Source organism: Stylophora pistillata, chromosome 4 (assembly GCF_964205215.1).
Source record: "Stylophora pistillata chromosome 4, jaStyPist1.2, whole genome shotgun sequence".
NCBI classification, from domain to species: Eukaryota; Metazoa; Cnidaria; class Anthozoa; order Scleractinia; family Pocilloporidae; genus Stylophora; species Stylophora pistillata.
In genome coordinates this window covers 29323956-29345951 of record NC_142522.1, presented here as the reverse complement: position 1 = coordinate 29345951, position 21996 = coordinate 29323956, and the positions used below count along the sequence as shown (strand labels likewise).

General features: G+C 39.2%; 2 protein-coding genes across 4 annotated transcripts in view; both read right to left on the bottom strand.

The window, feature by feature from the left end:
* Positions 1–4840, bottom strand: part of LOC111345102 (uncharacterized) — a 15283-nt gene extending 10443 nt beyond the window's left edge. The window contains exon 1 of one of the 3 annotated variants that reach the window (XM_088758753.1): positions 4638–4840. The gene's annotated coding sequence lies outside the window, so the exon portion shown is untranslated. The remainder of the gene's footprint in view (positions 1–4637) is intronic. The other 2 variants (XM_022952365.2, XM_022952366.2) reach the window with 2 other exon arrangements.
* Positions 4841–6129: 1289 nt separating this feature from the next.
* Positions 6130–20568, bottom strand: LOC111345104 (TNF receptor-associated factor 2). Its single transcript, XM_022952372.2, has 5 exons — positions 19953–20568; positions 11877–11937; positions 10629–10733; positions 9606–9773; positions 6130–9199 (listed from the first exon to the last, which is right to left on the bottom strand). The coding sequence occupies exons 1-5, from the start codon at positions 20096–20098 to the stop codon at positions 8462–8464; spliced, it is 1218 nt and encodes a 405-aa protein (XP_022808107.1). The 5' UTR covers positions 20099–20568; the 3' UTR covers positions 6130–8461.
* Positions 20569–21996: the final 1428 nt, after the last annotated feature.

The following is a 21996-nucleotide window of genomic DNA, read 5'->3' as shown; positions in this document are numbered from 1 at the left end:
GCCATGCTATGGTTATTAGATTCATGTGTAATAGGGGCATGTGGCAGTTGAGTATTGGTGGATACTATTGGTTGACATGTCAACTGAGAGTCCCTGAGTCAACTGTTGGTTGCCATTTTATTCAAGTTGGTACACCATTGGTGTCCGCTGTTGCTCAATATGTTGTCAGACTAGTCTGTTGTAAATGCTTGGCCAACACCTTGACCATCATGTTGCAAATCAACAGTTTGCAGCATATCATTCAAGTGTCAGTGATGTTTTGGTGGACTGTCGGTGGTACATGTATTGTTAACCCCTATTTTTCTTGGAATATTATGGCGGTCGTCTCTAGTAGCCCCTACCCCTTACCCACACGGGAGGTGAAGGAAGAGTCTCTGTCACCTATGCCCAAACTTGATAGAGCAAGGATACAGTTCACACACTTCATTTTGAACATAAAAAAGTAATGAAGACAAAAAAAAATAAGTTGGAAAAAGTCTTTGGCATAGATGAACATTGCCAGCAGGTAGGATCGGGTCACAAATGCACAAACATGGCCACGGAAAGTTTCTTTTAATTGGTTGGAGGAAATAAGTTAATATTTAAGCAGAGAAGACAGGACTCAGCAATGAGAGCCATTTATTTAGGTATATCAACAAAGTTGAAATGGTAAATTGGCCACCATAACAATTACAAAAGCTGACGTTTCAAGCACTAGCCCTTCGTCGGAGCTCGTTACCCCCACCAACGCAGCCCCTAACAGTTTCGGATCAATGTGACTATAAGTAGTGTCGGCCAACATGGCGACTGACATGTCGGTCGACAGTCGGTCGATAGTCAGAAAATAGTCGGTCGATATGTCCACCAATATATGTCAGCCGATAGTCAATTTGACCGACACTTGGCCGATGCTTCACCGATACTTCACTGACACTTAACCATATACCTGAAAGTTTATGCCTTCAAATCAAATTTTTCTTCAAATAAAGTTTTTCAATACCGACACTGCAACAATACACAACCACACAAGCGACGTTCAGACTATATTTACCGATAAAGTTCAGACACTTGACCGATAGACTACCAACACTCAGCCAATAGACCACTGACACTTGACTGATATTCCACCGACACTTGACCGATATTCCACCGAGACGCGACACTCCATCCGTCGGTCAACAGTTGGTCAACATATTGACCGACATGTCGACCGACTATCTTCCAACTATTGACCGACTATCGACTGACCTGTCGACCGACTCTCGGCCAACTGTCGACCGATATGTCAGTCAGCATGTCGGTCGCCATGTTGGCCGACACTACCTATAGTAAAATTGATCCACAGTTTCTTTAGAAACTATCAGCCTTTAACCATTTATTTAGTTCAGCACAAAGCTTGCTTTTTACAGTGTTGTTAATTTTAGTCTGCAGTCTGTAGGTCAAAATGCCTTTCAGTTGTTTGCTTAGTGATCACCATGCAGACATTTGTTTTCACAGCTGAAAACTAGAAGATGAAGATTGCGTAAAGTGATGGTAGTGTCGGATGAGTGTCCAAAATGTATCAGCTAAGCTTCAGCTGAGTGTCTGTAAATTGAAGTATCCCCCACTTATTGATCATGCAAGTATCACTGGTGGAGAGGCGACAGATGTCAGCTGACTGAGTGTATACCAATACATGGACTGACACTAGGTCAACAGATTGACAATAGTATCTACTGTTACTCAACCAACAGTTGCCCTTCAGTTTCCCAAAGTTCACATCATCATTTCATTTTTTTTTGTTTTTTTTTTGTTTTTGTTTGAGCAAGTTGAATTTTTATGGCACCTATATAGCTGATGTGGACCTGCTATTTTCCCACCCATCCCACCCTAGGGGAGGACATCCATCACACAGTGATCTCGTGCATGGGAAATTAACGTCTCCTACCCCTAACCCTGCAGGAGACGGGACCTCCATTTATTCGTCCCTATCCAAGAAGACTAGAATATCTAACCATTTCTTGATGTTAACGTTTGAGAAAGGTAGCATATTCTTCTCAATCATTTTAAGACCTTGAGTGTTGGTCCGGCCGGGGCTTGAACCCTCGACCTCCCCCACAACAGTCCAGGGCTCTATCCATTGAGCTAAATGGGAGGTGGTTAGCTCATGATCTGGTTACTGTTATAAATTCTGTGATTGGTAGTACAATCAGTCTGATTATGGCAGGTGAAACTGCTGGATTGTAAGCTGTGTCCAATTATAACTATATTACAGTTCAAATCATATGAACCTATCTGTGATTACAACTCTACTGAGTTATTAGAGAAAGACAAGACAGTTTATCCAAGGAAATTATACCCATTGTAATTATTGCTGTTATAGCAATAAATTTGAATAAATTAGTCAGGTAATTTAATATGATGACCAAGAAAGTGCCAGCATATCTAGATTGACTAATGCGAAATTAGTTTGTGTGCTGTAACAGCCAGCCTATACTTTGTTGACTGTTGAAGTCCAGTGTGTGTTCAGTGTCTGTTCAAGAAATTCATCAACTTTTTTGTATCAGCTGCATGTGGAAAGGAAAATCTGTTTTGTTCCAGCAGTAAGGACAATCATTTAAATTTCCTTAGTTTCCCATTAATCCGGACAACTAAACATGTTTGGATGATGATAATATAATATGATACTACATTAGAGCTGTTGATGATAGGGTTTTTTTTTTTCATAATAGTTGGGCTGATTCTGATCTTAAATTCTAGAAATAAGAAATTGATAATTATGTAGCTTAGGCCCTGGCATGTGCCTGTTGAGCCCCTCCTCACAGAGACTTCAGTTGTTTGCATGTAAGTCCATTTAATAATTGTTTCAAACTGCTAGCTAGTAAAATCATCAAATCACAGCATGTAGCTCTATCAAATGACTTTTAATAATAAATTCTTAATAACTATACTAACAACTAATAAAAATAGAATTTTTTTTACAGTTCTACCTGTTGAGTCTTCTCTGTTAAATAATGAAAAGCAGATTTATCTAAAGGCATAGTACATAAAGAAATAAAATTATGAATTCAAAATAAATTGACCTAATTAACTCCTAATCTTATTAATGAATTAATTATTCACATTTCAGTTGATGTCTACTAACTTAAGACCAGTAACTTTATTTCTACTCAGGTTTAAATGAAGCTGATTAGGTGCTTTTAGCAGATGTACGTGCTAAAATACCAAAAAATTGGAAAATGACTAATGACTAACTAACCACTCTAATTTAGTAAACAATTACATTTTGTAAGAACGATTTTAAAAGTTCTGATAAAGGGCTTATAAGCATTAATTGCTGCTGCAGTTTCTAAACATGCCAATAACTGAGAGGTTAATTAAAGCTTCAATGCATTGCCTTGGAGAGTTCCACTATCAGAGCAATCAACTTGTCTATTTAATCATAACTATGATTTAACTGAGCGAGTATGGAAGGCAGCATTAGGATGTTCTTTTCTTGGCATTCCAGCATTCATTTCTCAGAACAACTGTGCCTTGTTAGCTTCTTACATCAAGGGGACGTTGCATTAAATAAAACAATCACACCTAAATAGACTAACACATCTGGAGTGCAAATCAAGTGCTAAAATCTTTTTTAACTGGCAGCCTAAACTAGGTGTCAAAAAATACACACCGACAAATTAGCGATTTCGGAAATTAGACGTAAATCACTTCGTAACATTTTAATTGTCTCGGCTGTCTGGGTGGGACACGTTTCTCGAAGTCAAATCCCAATTTATTGCATTAAAGCAAATGATCAGAATAATGAAGATTTTGCAAAGCCGTTAGTGTCACGTCTGCTGAAGTTGAATTTATTTTTTTCATTCACATTGTCCAGAGACACGCAAAACAGTGCGAGAAACGGAAGTGCGAATACGAGTACTGAATGACCGAGAAATATGGGGCGCTTTCCATTTAACAAAAATCACGGGTTCAAAATGTCGGTATTTTCGCTGGCCGAATGGAACGCGTCCGACCATATCCAAGAGGGCACACTCAAAACGTATTCCTAAATTTTCGAAAACTTATCCTGGAACTTTTCTCGTTCCAATCGATTTCAGAACGGAAATCTCGAAAATTTTGGTCAAATGGAAAGCGCTCCATTGCTCTACGAGGAACACGGTTTCGGGTGCCTTATTCCTTCACCTCTTAACCAATTCGTTATTCTGGCTGGTTGAATTTTAGATTATTTCTTAGATTTCGGTAATTCTCTATTGTGATAAATAAATTATTTTCCTGCTTTGTATTTCCAAAATAGTAACTTTTAAAGGTAATTTTTTCCGCTTTTCTATGGATTCCTCATCGATCACTGATCTGGTAAATTAAAACTAAAAGATAGATAAAAGTACTTGCTGTAATAAAGTGATGGAAGTAATCTAGTAAAAGACGAAGTTTGAAAACGATGTTCAATGCGATTCAAGTTATGCTCAGTTCCGTAAAGCGAATAACATGAGTTCCTTTTTCCGGCACAAATAACTTGCCGTGGTCTCCAACAGATCACGACTCAAAATTAGTTCTAACACGATAACTGGTATTCGTGAGATGACGGCGGTTGGTTTACATACAAATATTGCCCGTGAATACTCAATATAATGATTATTGTAATTACAGCTCAAGCAGCAACGAACAAAGTAAAGTACCTACGCTTGGTGCTCTACCGGGCGGAAACAACACACTCTTATCTTCTGTCAAAGTTGTGGGCAAACACTAGACTTTAAATAAGAGCAGACAAACTTCACTCGCCAATGCTCCAAAATGTAACTGTTTCCTTGGAATCTTAAGAGCGAATAAAGTGAAATCACGCTGTAATCCAAACTAGTGTGAACTCAAATATTTCCTCTTCATTAAGATATGGGGCTTCCCCCCATCCCACAATGCATCGAGTATGACTATGATGTCATGCCCAAAAAGAACTTGGTGTTTGTTTGTTATGGTTACGCATTTGCCTGTCACCTTTTACAAGTTTCACTTATCATGCGAGTTTTGTCTCAAAATTAGTTTAAAAAGTGTATTTGCAAAAAATAACTGTAGAAAATTTATTTTTAAGAGTGAAATACCGATGAAAATAGAAAGACTTACAAGGATAAGAATTAAAAAAAAAAAAAAAAAAGACAAGCGCACGATGCGATTAAGTCGCCCAAAGAAACATCGTCGTTTTCGAATTGTCGCGCCTTATTCGGTTTACGATTAGATCAACAGATAAAAAAAAAATTTAAATACATTTTTCCGAAAAGCGCATTTCAAATTCTTTCCATTGACTTATAGTTTATGGTGCTTATGCTTTAAATAGCGCGTTAGGATTTTTTTTTGTGGCGAATGACATCCGCGAAGATCTACTGTGTCCTTAAGCTGCATGCTACCGTTTGGTCGAAGAACACAATCAACGGCTAACTTTAGAAGTCTTTGCATTGGAGTTAAGAGCCAAAAAACTGTACTGTACTTCAAATCTGCAGGCAACAGACTGGCAGAAGAATCAAACCTATCAGTCAAAAGGGGTTTTTAACTGTGACACTAGTATTTGAAACTTTTTATCTCCAACTGAATTCCTGGACGACATTTGCCTTTGTTAAGAACCGCGAGTAGCCTTCCAACCCCGACATTTTTGAAGGATTAACGGTTTGTATTTCTGAGTAGAGAGGAGTTGTCACAGGCTGTCAGAAGATAATTCTATATACCAAAAACCATTCTTAGGCCACGCACGCTTCACTGCATCTCTAGTTTGATGTTTGCACGATCGATTACAAGTTTTTGAGTATAGGGGAAGTCATTAGTCGCGGATCATAACCGTGCGAAATATGTACATTCTATACCAACCTTGACGATTAATCTAGTTAAAAAAAAGTCCATTAATTTTTATAAAGAATGCGCCATAAATGAACTTAAGGATGAAGGCGATACCTAAAGCAGAAACACATTTTATAGACTAGTTTTTCTCACAAAGGTTGTCAGAAATGAGGCGCTGCGTCTAATAGGAAAGGAATTGTCAATTCGTCGAATAAAAAACAAGTAAAATAACAAAAAATGAGACAGTCTTCAAATCAAATTATTTACCGATCTAGCCTGAACTGTCCTAGAAAAATTCATAATCTATTTCAAGTGGCTCTATGACAGAAAGAAAGGTCAGCTAAAGTGTATAACAAAATAAACTTTTATTTATTTTCTCTACATGGCTGATATTTTTCACCGTGTACTGTTAACTTTTAAGCAAAATAGTATAATTCTCTACAGCTCGTTTGAAAATTATAACTGCTATCTTAACGCACAAGGACGTTAACTATCAAATTCAGACAAATTCAGAGTATCAAAATGTATGATATAAAATTACAAGCTCTCTCTAATGGCAACAATACTTCCACATCTGCTCAAGGAAACTGAAGTTCTAAAAAATAAATAAAATAAATCCGCCAACTGCTAAATATTCACCCTATAATGCGCATGCAAGGGCATTCTACAATAAGTATGTGATTGTAAAAATTTTTTTTGAGATATTTTTTCTTTGTCTTTTCACCTACTTTACCTATAAAAAGCTCGAATATCTTAAGACCGTGTAGCTTTGGTCAGCGTTGCCTTTACGACCACGACTATTTAAACCTCGCGCGTAAATTATTTTAGAAGATTTTATTTTTTCCAAAATGATCGTTCCTTCAATATTAAGTCAGAAATTTGACAAAAATTTTACAACAATTGCAACAACACACTAATTAAAACATTCCGTCCTCTAAATCCGCCTGCACATATTGGGCACGAACGGGTAAAGTAAAATATTAATATGATCACAATCAGTCTTTTTTTCGAAAATTTGTTTAAGTATTTTCATCACTACAACTTTAAAACTCTACTACATTAAGACACCGCAGTCTTTCTCCCTTGAAGCTTTGCCTTTTTTTTTAAACCTTTTCAAACCTTGAATTTTTGTTTCTACAGAAAGGATTTTCATCCAAATGAGCGACCCTACGTACGCAAGTCGTATTCGCAAAAAGGTTTGTAAGCTTGTTGCCCAGCCTCAACATCATTAATTTATTTTTATTTATTTATCCCCCATGGAAAAACCATTGCTCGCTGACAAAGTTAGAGATTTAGTCGTTGCTTACTGAAGATTAGGATCGACTGAGACGGAGATCGGATCAGTTTCTTTTTGTCCTCTTGAAGAATTGGCTATTACTCGCTATGCTTGAACAGTCACCAGAACTAGAAAAACTGTGCCCCATGGGGGCAACACCATAGAACCGGGTGAAAGACTTTTGATACCATAAACATAAACTGCTTCGTTCAATGAAGCCTTTGAACAGTATCCTGATAGCCCCTAGTGTCTTCTCGTTCACCTTTTTCTGCGGCCATATTGTCTGATTTAATTTTCTCATTGGAGTTTTACAAAGGTTTAGGGTTGACATGATCGACTTCAACATGAACTTAAGAGGGTGCCGTCACAGGCATGTCTATGCGAATAAAGGTAATAAAACCAATGGAATATTAAGGGCGCTCCTTCCTAGATGGCTTGTAGAGTAATGCAACATAATGACCGCCCATGACAACTAAGAAGATCGAGAGGTAGGTTCTTCTCCCCTAACAATTACTATTCCTATAAATGTGGAACACATCGTTTAGTCCCAGTCACTGAACAAAAAACCCGAAGAGAGAAATTTACGAAATAATATCCTATAACAAATGCGTAGGCGATAATTAAACTAGAATGTCCACAATTTGAATTGCCATATTCTTGAACAACTCAAACTGTCATAACCAGGCATCTACAGGACACAGAAATTACACTCAGCTGGCCGCTTGTGAAAATAATAAGAGAAAGTGGCCACTATAAGTAAAAGCACATAAATGCTTCTGGCGTTAAAGATGTGAGGCGGCGTGCGAGAGAATCTCCGAAGCAGGATATTTCATAGAAATCTCAAAACAATCGCTCTCGAATCGCAACAAAATGTAAAACTGTAAAAAAAACCAATGCAAAATAATAACAATGAAAGACAGCATACTTAGAATAAGGTCAAGCTTAAACCTACACTCTACATAGTTTATATCACGTGAAAAAGGGAAGACTAATTATAAGTGTTTCCTACCAAAACAGGACCGGAAATCAAAGATCGACAACGTACATCAGGGATCACCTGAAAACCTGAACAGCAAATTAATAAAAAAAAAAATAAATGCACAAAGTAAGCAACAACTAAGTTATACCGAACAAGTTCCAGCTCATTTGTAAAGGACTCCCTCTGGTAGGAAGGAGTAAACGATCGTCATAGTTGTAAACACAAAACGTAACTGCGAGAAAGACCTAACAACTTCAGTGATCAATACTAATTATCATGACCTAAAAATGTTGCTTTCTACTATTTAAATAAACGCCACGTTTCATACGGTCCCTAGCGTCCGAGTCCATCTTTGATCCTTAATTTGTTTCCAGGAAACCCCTGGGAACCTTCCCTAGAAATATTTCCCACGGGTATAACATTGTTTACAGACCATCAGTATCTACAATAATCTTTACGAACATGGTATCATCCCTGACATATGCATGATTATTCAGCTCAGATAGCGCGCAGAACATCGGACATCCACTGGCGATGTTTGTTTCGCTCCTTGGCCTCTGGAAGGATGCGCTGTTCGGATCAGGTCTGAAGGCATCAGTCACATGTTCCACGTGATCCTGATCCAACAACATGAAGGTGACCTTCTGTCTGAATGGCCAGGGGAGAAGGGCGTCATACTGACCACGCATCACCATAAAGTAGACAGAGATGTGCGTTCCTCTACCCATGCCATCGCCGTTCAGATAGATCTGCGCGCACATCTTGTAACCAAAGCGACTGGTTGAGAAACTTGGACTGACGACGGAGACGTCCTCTCTATTAACTGCGTCATTCCGTTTGCGAGAAAAATCGGAAATCTTCCATAAATACTGGCCATCGTAGCTTGAGAACTCTTGCTGTCTTACGTATTCCTCATTTTGCATTTGCTGTTGATTACCTTGCTCAAACATGCGAGGGCACTCCTTCAGTTGTTGAACTTCTCCGTGTAATCTACGTTGCTCATTCTGGAGATGGCGATACTTATCCTGGAGATGGCGATGCTCATCTTGGAGGTGGTGATACTTATCTCGGAGATGGTACATTGAGTGATGCAGGTCATCTACCACGTCTCCCAGGTTGTCCATCTGGCAGTGAAGATAATTGTGATTCAAGCGAAGGTGTTCCTGATTACAAAAGCAAGAAATAAGAGAATAAGATGTTAAACTTACCTACTACACGTTACACGGGCTACTAGGCTATGTGGGAATGCAGTTCGAGTCTAAGGAAGGCTCACTGTCGCATTAATTAATCTTAACTTTCAAAAGTAAAAAAGTTTAATTCAAAAGAATTACACAATAAGCATAATGATCACAAAATAGTGTTCATCCAGCCTTAAAGGAAGTTCTCACTATTTTAATCGCGATATAATTTCTAGCTAGAGAGGAAGGCACTTGCATTATGGGTGAAACCTCATATCTTAAAGATCATCAATTTTGTACATTCATCTATCTTTCTCTAAGCAAGTATGCCAAAGTTTATGAGCAGCTCATTGTTGTTCACTTCAAAGTATGTGGTTTGTCTAAGTCGTACCTTCATTCTGCAGTGATCGACATCTTCATCACAAACTAAGCATTTCTCTTGTCTGAATCTGCATTCTTTTTTCAAGTGATCAGCAAGATCAGCTCTTTTTACCATCACGCCACAAGCATCATACACACAGGGGACTGACAAAAACTTGCATTCCTTCTGCTTATGGTCCTGTTGAAGACAATTATGACAAAATTGTTGTATGGTAAGAAATTAGAATAGCTCAAACGAAAATAATTTGTAAAAGCATGTTTTGTAATCAACCATTTCAACATCCGACCCACTCTATGATCGTCATGGACGTAATCGTGTAAAGTGAACTGAGCTAGAAAGTCGCATATTACTCCACCTCGCGCTCGTGATAAGAGAAGAAGCGACCAAGAAGTCAAAGAGCTCGACCTTTCTCAAAGAGACATCGTCATTGTGGACATACTGGCTAATTTGTCATAAAAAAAATTAATCTGTTGGTCATTCGTCGGCTGACAGTCGGCTTTTTACCGTCAAATTGGTCTGTCACCATAGCCTGATGGTAGCTTGTCGGTAGCCTATCGCCGACGCCTTACCGACGATCGGCCGACAGTTGGTTGGGGAAGCCCAAGGAAAAAGAAATGATTGCCAGCTACGGAAACAAATTCTCCAAATAAGGTCCCTCAGATATGTATGTAGAGAACAATTTGCGTACTTGTGTAAGAGTGTGAAGGGTTATACACTGAGGAAAACAATAAAAAGAAAATTAAAATGGAAGATCCCTCAGGTAGTTTGAATAATGCAACACCAGAGAGTTTAAACTCCGTGATGTTACACTGTTAAAAAAAAATATGTCATGTAGTTAATCCCCAAAAAATAGAGTCATCAATAAACGTTAAAATCTGCTTAGTCCTTTTAAGAGCCTTTATTCAAGTAGCTTACACATTCTTACGCATCCTTCGTGTTTCCAAATTTCCTGCCCGCGTCATATCTCGATAAACCCATGCTCAACTATTAACAAATTCTTAATTGGTTGTCAATCTGCCATATGAGACATACCTCTAAATGCTTCACTTTTCCCCTCCAAAGACACCCTTCTTCTATGGATAGGCAGTGAATCACAAGAGCACTGACTTCACGACGCATAAAATTGTCTGCGAAAGTCTAAAAAACATTACAAGGGAATAAATATCAAAGTAATCACTCTAACATTTCATGTCCCCCATTTTCATATATTGTCTTTTTAAATTGTGATAAATAGTGAGTAAATCACATAATGAAAAAAGAGGCTGATAGTTTTGAAAGAAACTGTTTGGGGCTGCGTCGGTGGGAGTAACGAAATAATTTTGATATATCAACAAAGTTGAAATGGTAATTGAAATGGTAATTCTACATTCCACTAATTTATTCTTGTTTTTCTCGTTGCCCATGTTCCCACCAATAACGTAGCTCCATTTTCTGCCTTTTAAAGCACACACAACCCACAATTCATCTATTCGCTCCGACAAAGAGCTAACGCTCGAAACGTCAGCTTTTGTAATCGTTACGGTGGTCAATTTACCATTTCAACTTTCTTGATATATCCAAATTATAATGAGAAAAGAGGTACTCATCTTTGTACAAATCAGTTACCTCAATCAGAAGCAAATCCTCGAGGTTGTATGCTTCTACCTCTATACCTAAACAATAGCCTATATTTGGCGTGTGTGGAGAGGCTGAGGTTTAACGGTCTTAAAACACTCTAGACTCTGGGCATAGTTAGCTTTTCGAGATAGTTAGGTCATTGTGTTGTGTTCTTGAGCACAGTGCCTCTCTTCACTCATATATTTGTCGGTCAAAGCTGGTGAAATGCCTGGGGCAACCAGGATGGACTCGCATCCCATCTAGGAACTTGAAGGGGGAGAAGGGTGCAGCTTCACCAGCTGGATGGACTACTAACCTTGAGCACGAAAACTCTACTCTTTTTCCTATTTGGTTTAAAAATGTGTTTGGATATTTGTCCACGGAAATGATTTGTTTCGGGAAGCCAACAGTTGTTAGCCTCAAGGAACAAATAATGTCCAAAGACAAAAACACAAACATATCTTTTCCGCCAAATGGACAAAAAGTTAACGAACAGCTCACTGTACTATATTTGTGTCTGAAACTGATTGTGCAACAATCCAAAACGAAGGGTAGCCAACCTGGGATATATGAAAAGACTGTTCTTGATTGGGAGGTATCGTGTGCCACCCTTTTCAACATATTTCAGTTTTTAGAGAGTGCCTATTTGGCATAATTTTTTTTTTCCTGTAGTAACTGACATACCTCATTTGGAAAAAAATTCTTCTCGTCCACCAAACACTTCATTTCATTAGATGTCTCATCCCTATTAACAGGATTATTTGTGATATCATTTCAACAGAAACATAGTCCAATAGAAAATAAATCATGGAAAAAGTAAAGCCAGCTGGGAATGCAAATTTATCCATAGGAGTGTGGAGACAATGCCTTTACCATCTTTAAGCCATGTTTCCTTTCTCCCAACAAGCATTGTGGGAAAAGAGAAATGCTTCATAAAGGTATAACACAAACCTGTATTTAACAATTATTCGCCGGAGGCGAGGTGAATATTGTCGAAAAATCCCCGAGATGAAGTCGAGAGGATTATTCGAAAACATTCACCGAACCTGAGGCGGATAATTGTTTTAGTATAATTTCAGAGCTGAACAACAGAGAAATTTCTAAAATCATAACATTTTAGTAACATTTATTAACATTTTATTTTAACATTTTATATGAACCGCGGGGAGTGGTTTATATAGCGTCATATAAGGAACCGCTTAACCAATCAGATTGCTGGAAACTCTTTGCTCAGCTCTGAAATTATACTAAAAAGGTATATTACATAGGGAAATCATTATTTTGGTGGGGAGAGGGAGGGGAATAGGAACATTATTGCCATTCCATCAGCTGTGTGAGAGGCCACATATTCTTCCCTATGCACCACACAAAGAAGATTCCAAACTAAATAACATTGACAGAAAAAAAAAGTAATCAAGAGTTTTTGGGACAAAGGTAGATTAAAGTAACTGCATAGAGGACATACGTTTTAGGGCATACAATTTTAGAGAGTAAAAAACAGAAACCAAAGGTATATCAGTCGTCTTCAGAACTCAAAACCCCGAAAACCCCAGGTTAGTAACAAAGTTGTGCTTTACCCATTATAGTATACACGTACTGCCACTTACTATCACATTTATCTAAACTCATCGTAGTTCATTTAAACATTATTTCATAAAACAAAGCTAGAGATTTCATCCTCACTCCTGAAAACAGTTAAAAGAAAGACGCGCAAAAATCTTTTTATAATTAGAGTCAAAAGTGTTGATTAACTTCACTAAAATGAAAGCAATGTAGACTTTTAACAATAATCAACATCTTTCAGTTATGGGGCTAGGGCGTTAGGCTCTTAGCATTTTAACAGCATTTAAAGCCTCTAATACTCTTTTAAGGGGCACCTGGGTTGGTTGTTGTTGTATTAGTTTACACGAGGTGTTGTTCAGGATAGTTACATGCGAGGTGCATGTTGATTATGAAAGATGATGTCTTGAAGTAAACACGTGTTGTTCGCTGAAGACCACTACTCTAAACCCAAATAGCACGACATGGTGGCAGCGGTACGTTCCCAAGAGCCTTTAAACTAAAGAAGGCTAGGAGAAAAAGGAAATGTAGGGAGACCAAGGTCCACACAAAGCCAGAATTCAAGCTGAACAACCTAAAGTAGCTGAAGAACGCAGCGAAGTTGACGCTTACCTTGCACAACCACAAGTCGCCGCTGCTGTACAGCAGCCCATGGTTTAAAAAATACCCAGTTACCCTACCAAGTTCCACTACCTGAGAAGTTCAACTTTAAACCCGGAGAATGGTCCGCTGGATCAAGCGTTTCGAACGATTTCGAAAAGTGATTAGACTCGAGCAAAAAGACAGCGAGAACCAAATGGATACGTTAATTTATTCGATGGCTGAAGAAGCTGACGACATAGTCGTGTCATTCGGACTAAACGCTAAAGAAGCGTAGCAGTATATTGTGGTGAGAGGACAAACGTAATACTTAAACGAGCCAAGTTCAACCTGGGAAGTCAAGAAGAGGGTGGGTCAGGGGATAATTTCATAACAGATTTGTAATGTCTTGGTGAGTACTGTGAATTTGGAACTCTAGAGACGATCTCATCCGAGATAGAATCGTGGTGAGGATAAAAGACAAGGAGCTCTCAGAACAAATGAAACTGAATTCTAAGCTGACTAAAGAGAAAGCAATTACAAAAATGCAGCCAGAGACAGTTCAAAAACAACAAACTTTCCTAACGGAAACCAAATTTGCGCCATCATCAGCTAGGGTTGACCGTTTGTTCAGAATAAAGGGAAAGAATTCAAAAGAAGATACGAAGAAGGAAAAGAAGTCATCTAAGCCTAAAAATGGGAAGACTCCTGGGCCCAGTTGTTCAAAGGCCGATTAGTGCTAATCCAGGTTTAAATTTTAATCCCGGTTTCTATATTTCTCTGTTCAAAAGCAGTTTTGGAATAATTTTCCCAATTCTTTTTAGAACAATCGATCATCAAATTTTAGATAAATGGAATTACACTGAATTTTCTTATGAAGCTTTCAGATCTAAAATCAAATTTTACACTAACCCTGGGTTATCTTAATCCATCTTTTAACAACCCAGCCCAGAAGTACAATGTTCAAGGTGCATGGGTCAACCACACCCGAAGAAACTATGTTCAGCCAGAGAATCAAAATGTAACGAGTGCTCCAATGTAGGACATTGAGCAGAGGCCCGCAGATCTCAATCAGACAAGATAGTAGGCGGAGTGAATTTTCCTGGGAGACAGGATGTAGAAGAGTTCTTCCCGGGTCACAGGCAGCCCAAGCTCATTACTAGAAAAGCGGACGTGACTCTTACCGTGTTGCGCAACGTTTTATGTTTATAAAGGTTTGTATGGGATGTTATCGGTTTGCCTTAAAAGAGAGGGAAAAAATGTCTTGTTTTGAAATAAAATGGGCATACCTTATTGCTTTGTTGTTTTCTTTGTTGATTCGAGCGTCTCAGGCCATTTTGAAGCGTTTTCGGCGAGTTAGCGCTATGTTGGTGTTCAACTGCTAAAAGAAAGGCAAGGCCGGAAACCCATTTTAGAAGTGTCCGTCGCCCGAAGCGAATAATTCCGCCAAAAAATTACCACCAGTCTCGATTCCTCCAGAAAATCAAAGCAGAGATGTTGCAGTTTCATTTCCATTCACTCGATTCCCAATTCCTCCCACAGATCTTTCACTAGCGATGCTTTTATCTCCAGATCGATCGGCTTTCCAATTTCGAATTTGGCTACTTGAAACATTTGCGGGCCCATTGGCCGATCGCACAGTATGTTGGGTAACAAAAATAAGCCCGGCGAGGGTAGCCAGCGACCTGCAGTCGACAAACAAACCAGTTAGCTCCCCTGGTCCCCTCGAGAGGTTTTGCCAAGACCGCATTGTTTTGATCGACCAATCAAGATCGAATGGAAATGTGTGATGTTAATAGGTTTCTCCGGCAGTTGAACACCAACATAGCGCTAACTCGCCGAAACGCTTCAAAATGGCCTGAGGCTCGGAATCAACAAAGAAAACAACAAAGCAATAAGGTAAGCCCATTTTATTTCAAAACAAGACATTTTTTTCTCTCTTTTAAGGCAAACCGATAACATCCCATACAAACCTTTATAAATATAAAACCTTGCGCAACACTTTTAGTTACGTCCACTTTTCTAGTAGTGAGCTTGGGCTGCCTGTGCCTGGGTGAAATCACTGAGCTATATGCTGTCCAAGGAAGAACAGGATATTGATGGAAAGCTACAGTTTCATTGACTGGACTTCTAGCAGAATTTAAACTAGACTCCGGTGCAGATGTAAAGGTAATTCCACCTATCCTGTATCACAGTCTGTAACCAGCTCCATCACTACGCAGGACCACCAGCTCACTTATGGTTCCATGTAAACGGAAACTGAGCTTTCTAGGAACTTTCAGAGCAGAGATGCAAGTGCATGGCAAGATTGTTAAGGAACAGGCGTATCAGAAGATTTGGAGCGAGTTTTGGTAGGACGAGAGCCCTTTGAGCTTCTAAAGCTGATAAGTAGACTTGACAACCTGAGGAGCGATGACTACAAGAATAAAGTAGCAGACACTGAAGTACCCGAAGTTTTTCGAGGGACCAGGTGTCATGAAGGACAGATGTCAAACCTTTCCAGGTGTCAGTCCCAAGAAAAGAACCCTTCTTCTTGTATCAGAAACAAAAGATTAGAGGCAGTATTCAAGCGTCTGGTTAAAGCTGGCGCGACACTCAACCTAGACAAATGCCGGTATAGCAAAGACAGAGTTACAATCTTTGGATACGTTATAAGCTTCAGTGCAATTGAGGCATATCCTGAAAAGCTGCAGGCAATTGCAGACCTACCGCCACCTCAGAACGTGCAGGAAGTGAGAACATTTCTTGGCATGGTGAACCAACTGAGCAAGTTTTCTAAGCACCTCGCTGACAAGACAAAATAGCATTAGTTACTCTCTTCACAAAGGGAACCAATGGACACGGGGAGATGGGCAACAGAAAGCATTCGAGCAGATCAAATCTGACCTCAAACAAGCTCCAGTACTGGTTCTGTACGATCCAAATGAGGAAACCAAAGTGGCAGCTTACACTTCTTCCTTTGGCCTAAGTGGGGTAATTCTTCAACTCCAACCTGACAACTCCTGGTAACCAATTTTACTCATATCGCGAGCGATGACTCTCACTGAAGCCAGATACGCACAAAGCTAAAAGGAAGCTCTATCACTCACCTGGGCATGCGAACGATCCTGAGAGTGCACCGCAGGAAAATCTCTGCAAACAGACCATCTCTTGAAACAGATCATAAACCCCTGGTGCCACTCCTAAGTTTTCACACACTGGATCAACTTCCACCGAGAATCCAAAGATTGAAAATGCAATTGATGAGATTTCATTTCTAGAAGATCAGGTATCTTCCTAGAAAGAAGACAAACATACCCGATGCGCCTTCAAGACTCCAAAACCGAAGCCAAACCGTTTGTCAATAATTGACAGTGACGAAATGCAAGCACGTATTGAAAGCGTGATCTCATCACTGCCTTCCTCAAACACGCGATTACAGCAGCACACGAGGAGGATCCTGTCTGAGGGGAGGTCGAAGTGTACTGCTGTGAGGGATGGCCCGACAAGTATTCATTAAAGGATGCAAAAACCCTATTGGTTAAGTATGGGTGAATTGCTCAAAGCATCTAGGATTATAGTCCCTTCTTCCATGCGTCTTGAGATACTGAATAAGATCCATGAAGGACACCATGGAATCACTAAACGGGCCGAAAGCTTTATTTTGTGGCCAGAGTTCAGCAGAAAAAGTCAGGATCTGGTGCAACATTGCAGAGTTTGCGCTCTACAAAGGGACAATAAGCCTGAACTGCTTATCACGACACCTTTACCACACAACCCCTAGCAAGTCTGAAAGGTGTCGATTAACTTGTTGTTACAGACTTCTTCTCAAGATAGGTGGAAGCGCACCAAAGCAGAAGGCTACAAAGTCAAATAAGGTCATTCCAGCAATTAAGTTGATATTTGCTTGCGGGATCCTGCAGCAAGAGCGATCTGACAATGGTCCTCAGTTTGACAGTGCAGAATTATCTCTCTTTGAAGAGGAGTGGGGATTCAAGCATACCGCAAGCAGTGCTGAGTTTCACCAGTGAACGTAAAAGTTAGGCGGGGAGTTGGAACTTTGCAGAATCTTCTAACAAAGGAAAAAAACCCTGCTGAAACATTACATTACATGTCCTTTCCTACCCAGATATTGATAGGAAGGCAGATTGGGAACAGTGTTCCGTTATTCCATACCCAGCTGAACCCACAGTGGCCTGACTTAGACAAACTGCGTGCACGAGAGAGCATGAGCAAGTTGAGGCAGGAAGCAATGCTCAACACCAGGCACACGGCCAAGCCCTTGCCTTCAATCAGACTAGGTACTGAAGTTTTTGCAAGGACCAGCGGTAAGGAAAAGTCATTGAAGCAGTATCAACAACTCAGTCATATAAAGTTAAAACACCAATCAGCACTATTAGAAGGAACCTTGTTCACCGTACTACACAGCCAAATCAGCAAGGACAACATGAGCGACCGACAACAATAGTTACCAAGTTCCCGGGGGAGAAAAACCTGCAACACCTGTTCGGATGAACATTCTCGTTACAATTAGGAAACTTAAGAAACGACGACGCTTTACATCCGAGAAAGACTGGACCGAGGGTTTGGTTTTCGGAGGGAAAATTTGAAGATTAAGCGGACGATCTTGCGAGAAGACGACGGCATCTTAAGTCATTGTAAATTTTGTTTGGCTATGGCGTTCAAAGACTTGCGCAATTCTCTTATAATAAGGTACGACGATGGTTTCATTGATGACGAAGAATTTGTTCTTCTTTACGACTTTCATTCTTCGAAAGACCTTGATTTTCGTTATGATGTTCACGAGCACTTCCCTGCACATGATAACATCGTGGTCTGTCGTCCACTGAAAGTACTTGCTTGTCGATCTGAATGCAATAAAAAACATATCGAAACAATCAAAGAAATAGGCGCCAATTTGGTGCAAAAGTTTCTCAGGAATGTTTCTCGAAATACACGGCTGTCTCAGCAGCTTACGTTTTCTCGGATTCTTCTGCCAGGCACGAGGTAGCCATGTAAACACTGCTCGCCAAATGCGCCTGTAGAATGAGCAAAACTTCAATCCGAAACGATCTATTCGACAAAGAAACGATCTATTCGACATATAAGACTCTTCCAGGCACACAGCTTCGAAAAATCAGTTCAAATCCCCTAAAAAGAGCTTCAAGGACGCAAGTTTTAGTTACGTTTTCCCCAGAACCGCTTTCTCCCACAAATTTCGTCGTCGACGAACCGTGGACGACGAAATCACAAACAGAGACATACGCAGCACGCGCATCTGTGCAAATCCAACTTCCGGTCGTCGTCGTCGTCTCATTTCGTCGTCGTATCTTAAGTTCCCTAATAATAGGCGGGAGACATTCTAGTACCCCAATTTTTGCTTCTAGTCCAGAGAATTATAAAAAATCATCGCTGAAAGTCAGAGAAGATCTAGGTTTAGCTTGATATGACCCTGTATAACAGGATTCCATAGATCATTTGTCAGTCTTTTCATGCTCTGTTCGTTTCTCTAGATTTCATACTCATAAAAATAAGAGAAGATTTTGTGTTAGTTTACATGAATTCTTGTTCAAGATAGCTACATGCGATATGCGTGTTGGTTAGAGTAAACACGTGTTGTTTACTGAAGACTACTTGAAACCTAAATAACTCGACAGTTGTGAGTGAAGAGTTTTATGTTGTTTTTTTTTTTCGTACCTTATGCACACTCTGTATTTCTGGGTCTTGCATGTTCTTAGGAAGTGGTACGCCTTATCAGAAAGCTCTAAGGTCATATACGTGTGAGTTTCACAAGAAACTATCCCAATGGGGTCAACCAGGATATTTTGGTGAACTAGCTAGTTTCTGTTCTTTGACTCGGTAGAATTGGCTAATTCATGGGACAATTTACTTTCAGATATTTCGACATCCAATATACCATTTGTCAGGTTTAATATACAGAACTATAACCATGAAGTGATAAGAGATTTTTTTTATAACCTTGTTAGTGACGAGATTGAGGAAGTGATTTTGTTTAAGTAATAAGCAAGGAAAAAAGCAGGCAAAAGATCCGTAAATCTCTCGTAGCTCATATGTATTAAAACCACTCTCTAAGTAAAAACGAAATGTAGACAAAAGGAAAAATAGGCATGCTACGCATGTAAGAGTTATTTTTTTCGGATGGGTGGGTTGGGACACTTTGGTAACTGATTTTGTTTTTTTCAATTTTTGTAGAAGAAAAAAAGCATCAACTTTCAAAGTTTTCGACAAAAAAAACCGTTCGATAGAGAGTAAAAAGACGTTTTGATTTATACGAAAAAAACTCAGACACAGGTATTGTGTGGTCTGTTGTCACTGTTGTCTAAAAATTTAAAAGCAGAAATGAATTGCATGGTGCCACGCTTACTGTAGTCTCCCTCGCGGCCGTTGTTTTCGCGACAGTTTTAATTTTATGCGTCTTTTTCCACAACTCAACTACTGAAACTCACAATAAATATAGAGTTCTATCCTAAATTGTTGGAGTGAAAAATTCCTTTAAAAAAAATAGAGTGTACCCCAACAGACTTGACAACATTTAACCAGTAGGAATTGTACATAGCATCGACTACTTGTAACTATTTCACCACATAAACTGACTGATGTTCCCAGTAAATTAACACTTACGTAACAAGAATTCCTAAACATGATTGGCAATACAAATGTCCACATGCTGTCTGCATGGCCTCCCTCAGCAGGCACCGACAACAGTTACAGAGGAACTTACAGTCAATGACTTTCTTGTCATGATCTGCCAAAAGGTACCCAGGCATTCTCAATTATGTTTCCTCAAATCAGGAATATTTTACTCTTTTGACTGATAGCTGATAGCTGATAGCTGGTAGCTGATAGCTGATAGCTGATAGCTGATAGCTGATAGCTGATAGCTGATAGCTGGTAGCTGATAGCTGGTAGCTGATAGCTGATAGCTGATAGCTGATAGCTGATAGCTCACAACACGCTTTGCCAAGATTAACTACAAAAAGAAGGGAAATGGTGATACAGTTAACATACCAGCTAGGCTAACATTGCAAGGAGCAATTTTTCTCACATTACAGTTTGTTTGTTCCTCATGGGTGAAATTGAGTCTCTAATATATTTGATAGATGCCAGCGGCCAAAAGTAACTTACTTGCTGATTCCACCCCGCATTTCACGCATTCCGTTGCTTTTATTGGGTAAAATGGCATAACGTACAAACTTTAGATCCATGTACTGGGAGAATTGTTTGTACATGCAAAACGAAATAAGCATGATGACCAAATCATAGAAAAAATCTCTAATAAATTACCAATTCAGTCGAGATTTAAAATGAAAATCATGTATGAAGTGAAGACTTTTGGCAGCAGTTACCAAATAAATATAAGATGAGGGAGAAAAATAGGACTTAATTTATTTGGATCAGGGCAATCTTGCCAGGATATTCGCAAAATTACCCTCAGTCGTAAAGATGATACCACACAAAACAATAGCAATAGTTTTCTTATGGTGTGGAGTTTCTCGCAAATTTGTTAAGTCAAGAAACTTTCTTCACCGTATTCTTAATTTCTGAAAGCGCATTATAATATTTTTTTAATTCTGAACCGCTCAGTTGAATTTTGAGCAAAACCATGAATCATGTGGTTGCGCATGTATGGCCAGGTTGGTGAGGTCTTTACAAAATGGTAGCAAACGTAGCAGAGCAAACGAAGAGTAGCCAAGCAAGTCCGCAACAAATTTTGACCACTGTGATGATGAATATCTTGGTCAATAAGAGTACAGATCACTCTAAATCACTGTTGGTTTGTTTTTTAACCACAAAATGAACTCCTCATTGAGGGGCTTATATTTACTTAAGCTTATTTGCTTCTTGCAAAGCAAAAGCCACTAACGGATTCATACCATCTTATCTCGACCCCCATATGATCCCGCCGATGAAAGGATCCCCAGCCCTGTAAAGATCTCCAGCGACCCCGAAATGATCCCGACCCAAAATGATCCCTAACCCAGAAATGATCCTTAAATCGACCCAAAGTGATCCTGGCCCCAAACTGATCCTCGACCCTAAAATGATCCCCACGCAGCCCCAAAATGCAAGAGAATCAGAGTTTTTGTTTATCTCACACAAGTAAAAATATTTGCCTATTATCTTTTGTCTGATTGGATGAGAGTAATTCGAAAATCCTGGGATTTCATTGGCTAATCAAAAAAAACAAAAAAAAAAATTCGAAGCACGAAAAACCAGAGAACTTTGGAAGAGCTTTCTTCATTTAGACTTTACCGGTTATTTTTTTTCCGAATGGAGAAAGTTTGCACAAGTGCCGATGAAGCGCAAAATTTTAGAGGGAAAGACGATAGTTCTTCCTCAAAATGCAGTTCTTTGATATTGCCAGGGGTGGCAAGGCATACTGGAGTCACCAAAGTAAATTAAGTGAGTTTAACTTGAATGCAATTGCGTAAATTTGGTGTTCTTTTGAAATAACATTTTTTTTTTTTTCAAGTAAAAAAACCAAAAATTTTACGCCTGGCGAATTGAAACCAAAGATCAAAGTGACTGCCGAGCCACATGCAGAGCTCGAATAATGTTTATCATAAAAGGTTTATTAAAGTTCTAATTAGACATCTTATTCAATGATAAAAATGTGACACAGATTAATAACAATGAAGATTTTCCCTTACTATTAAATCGAGGA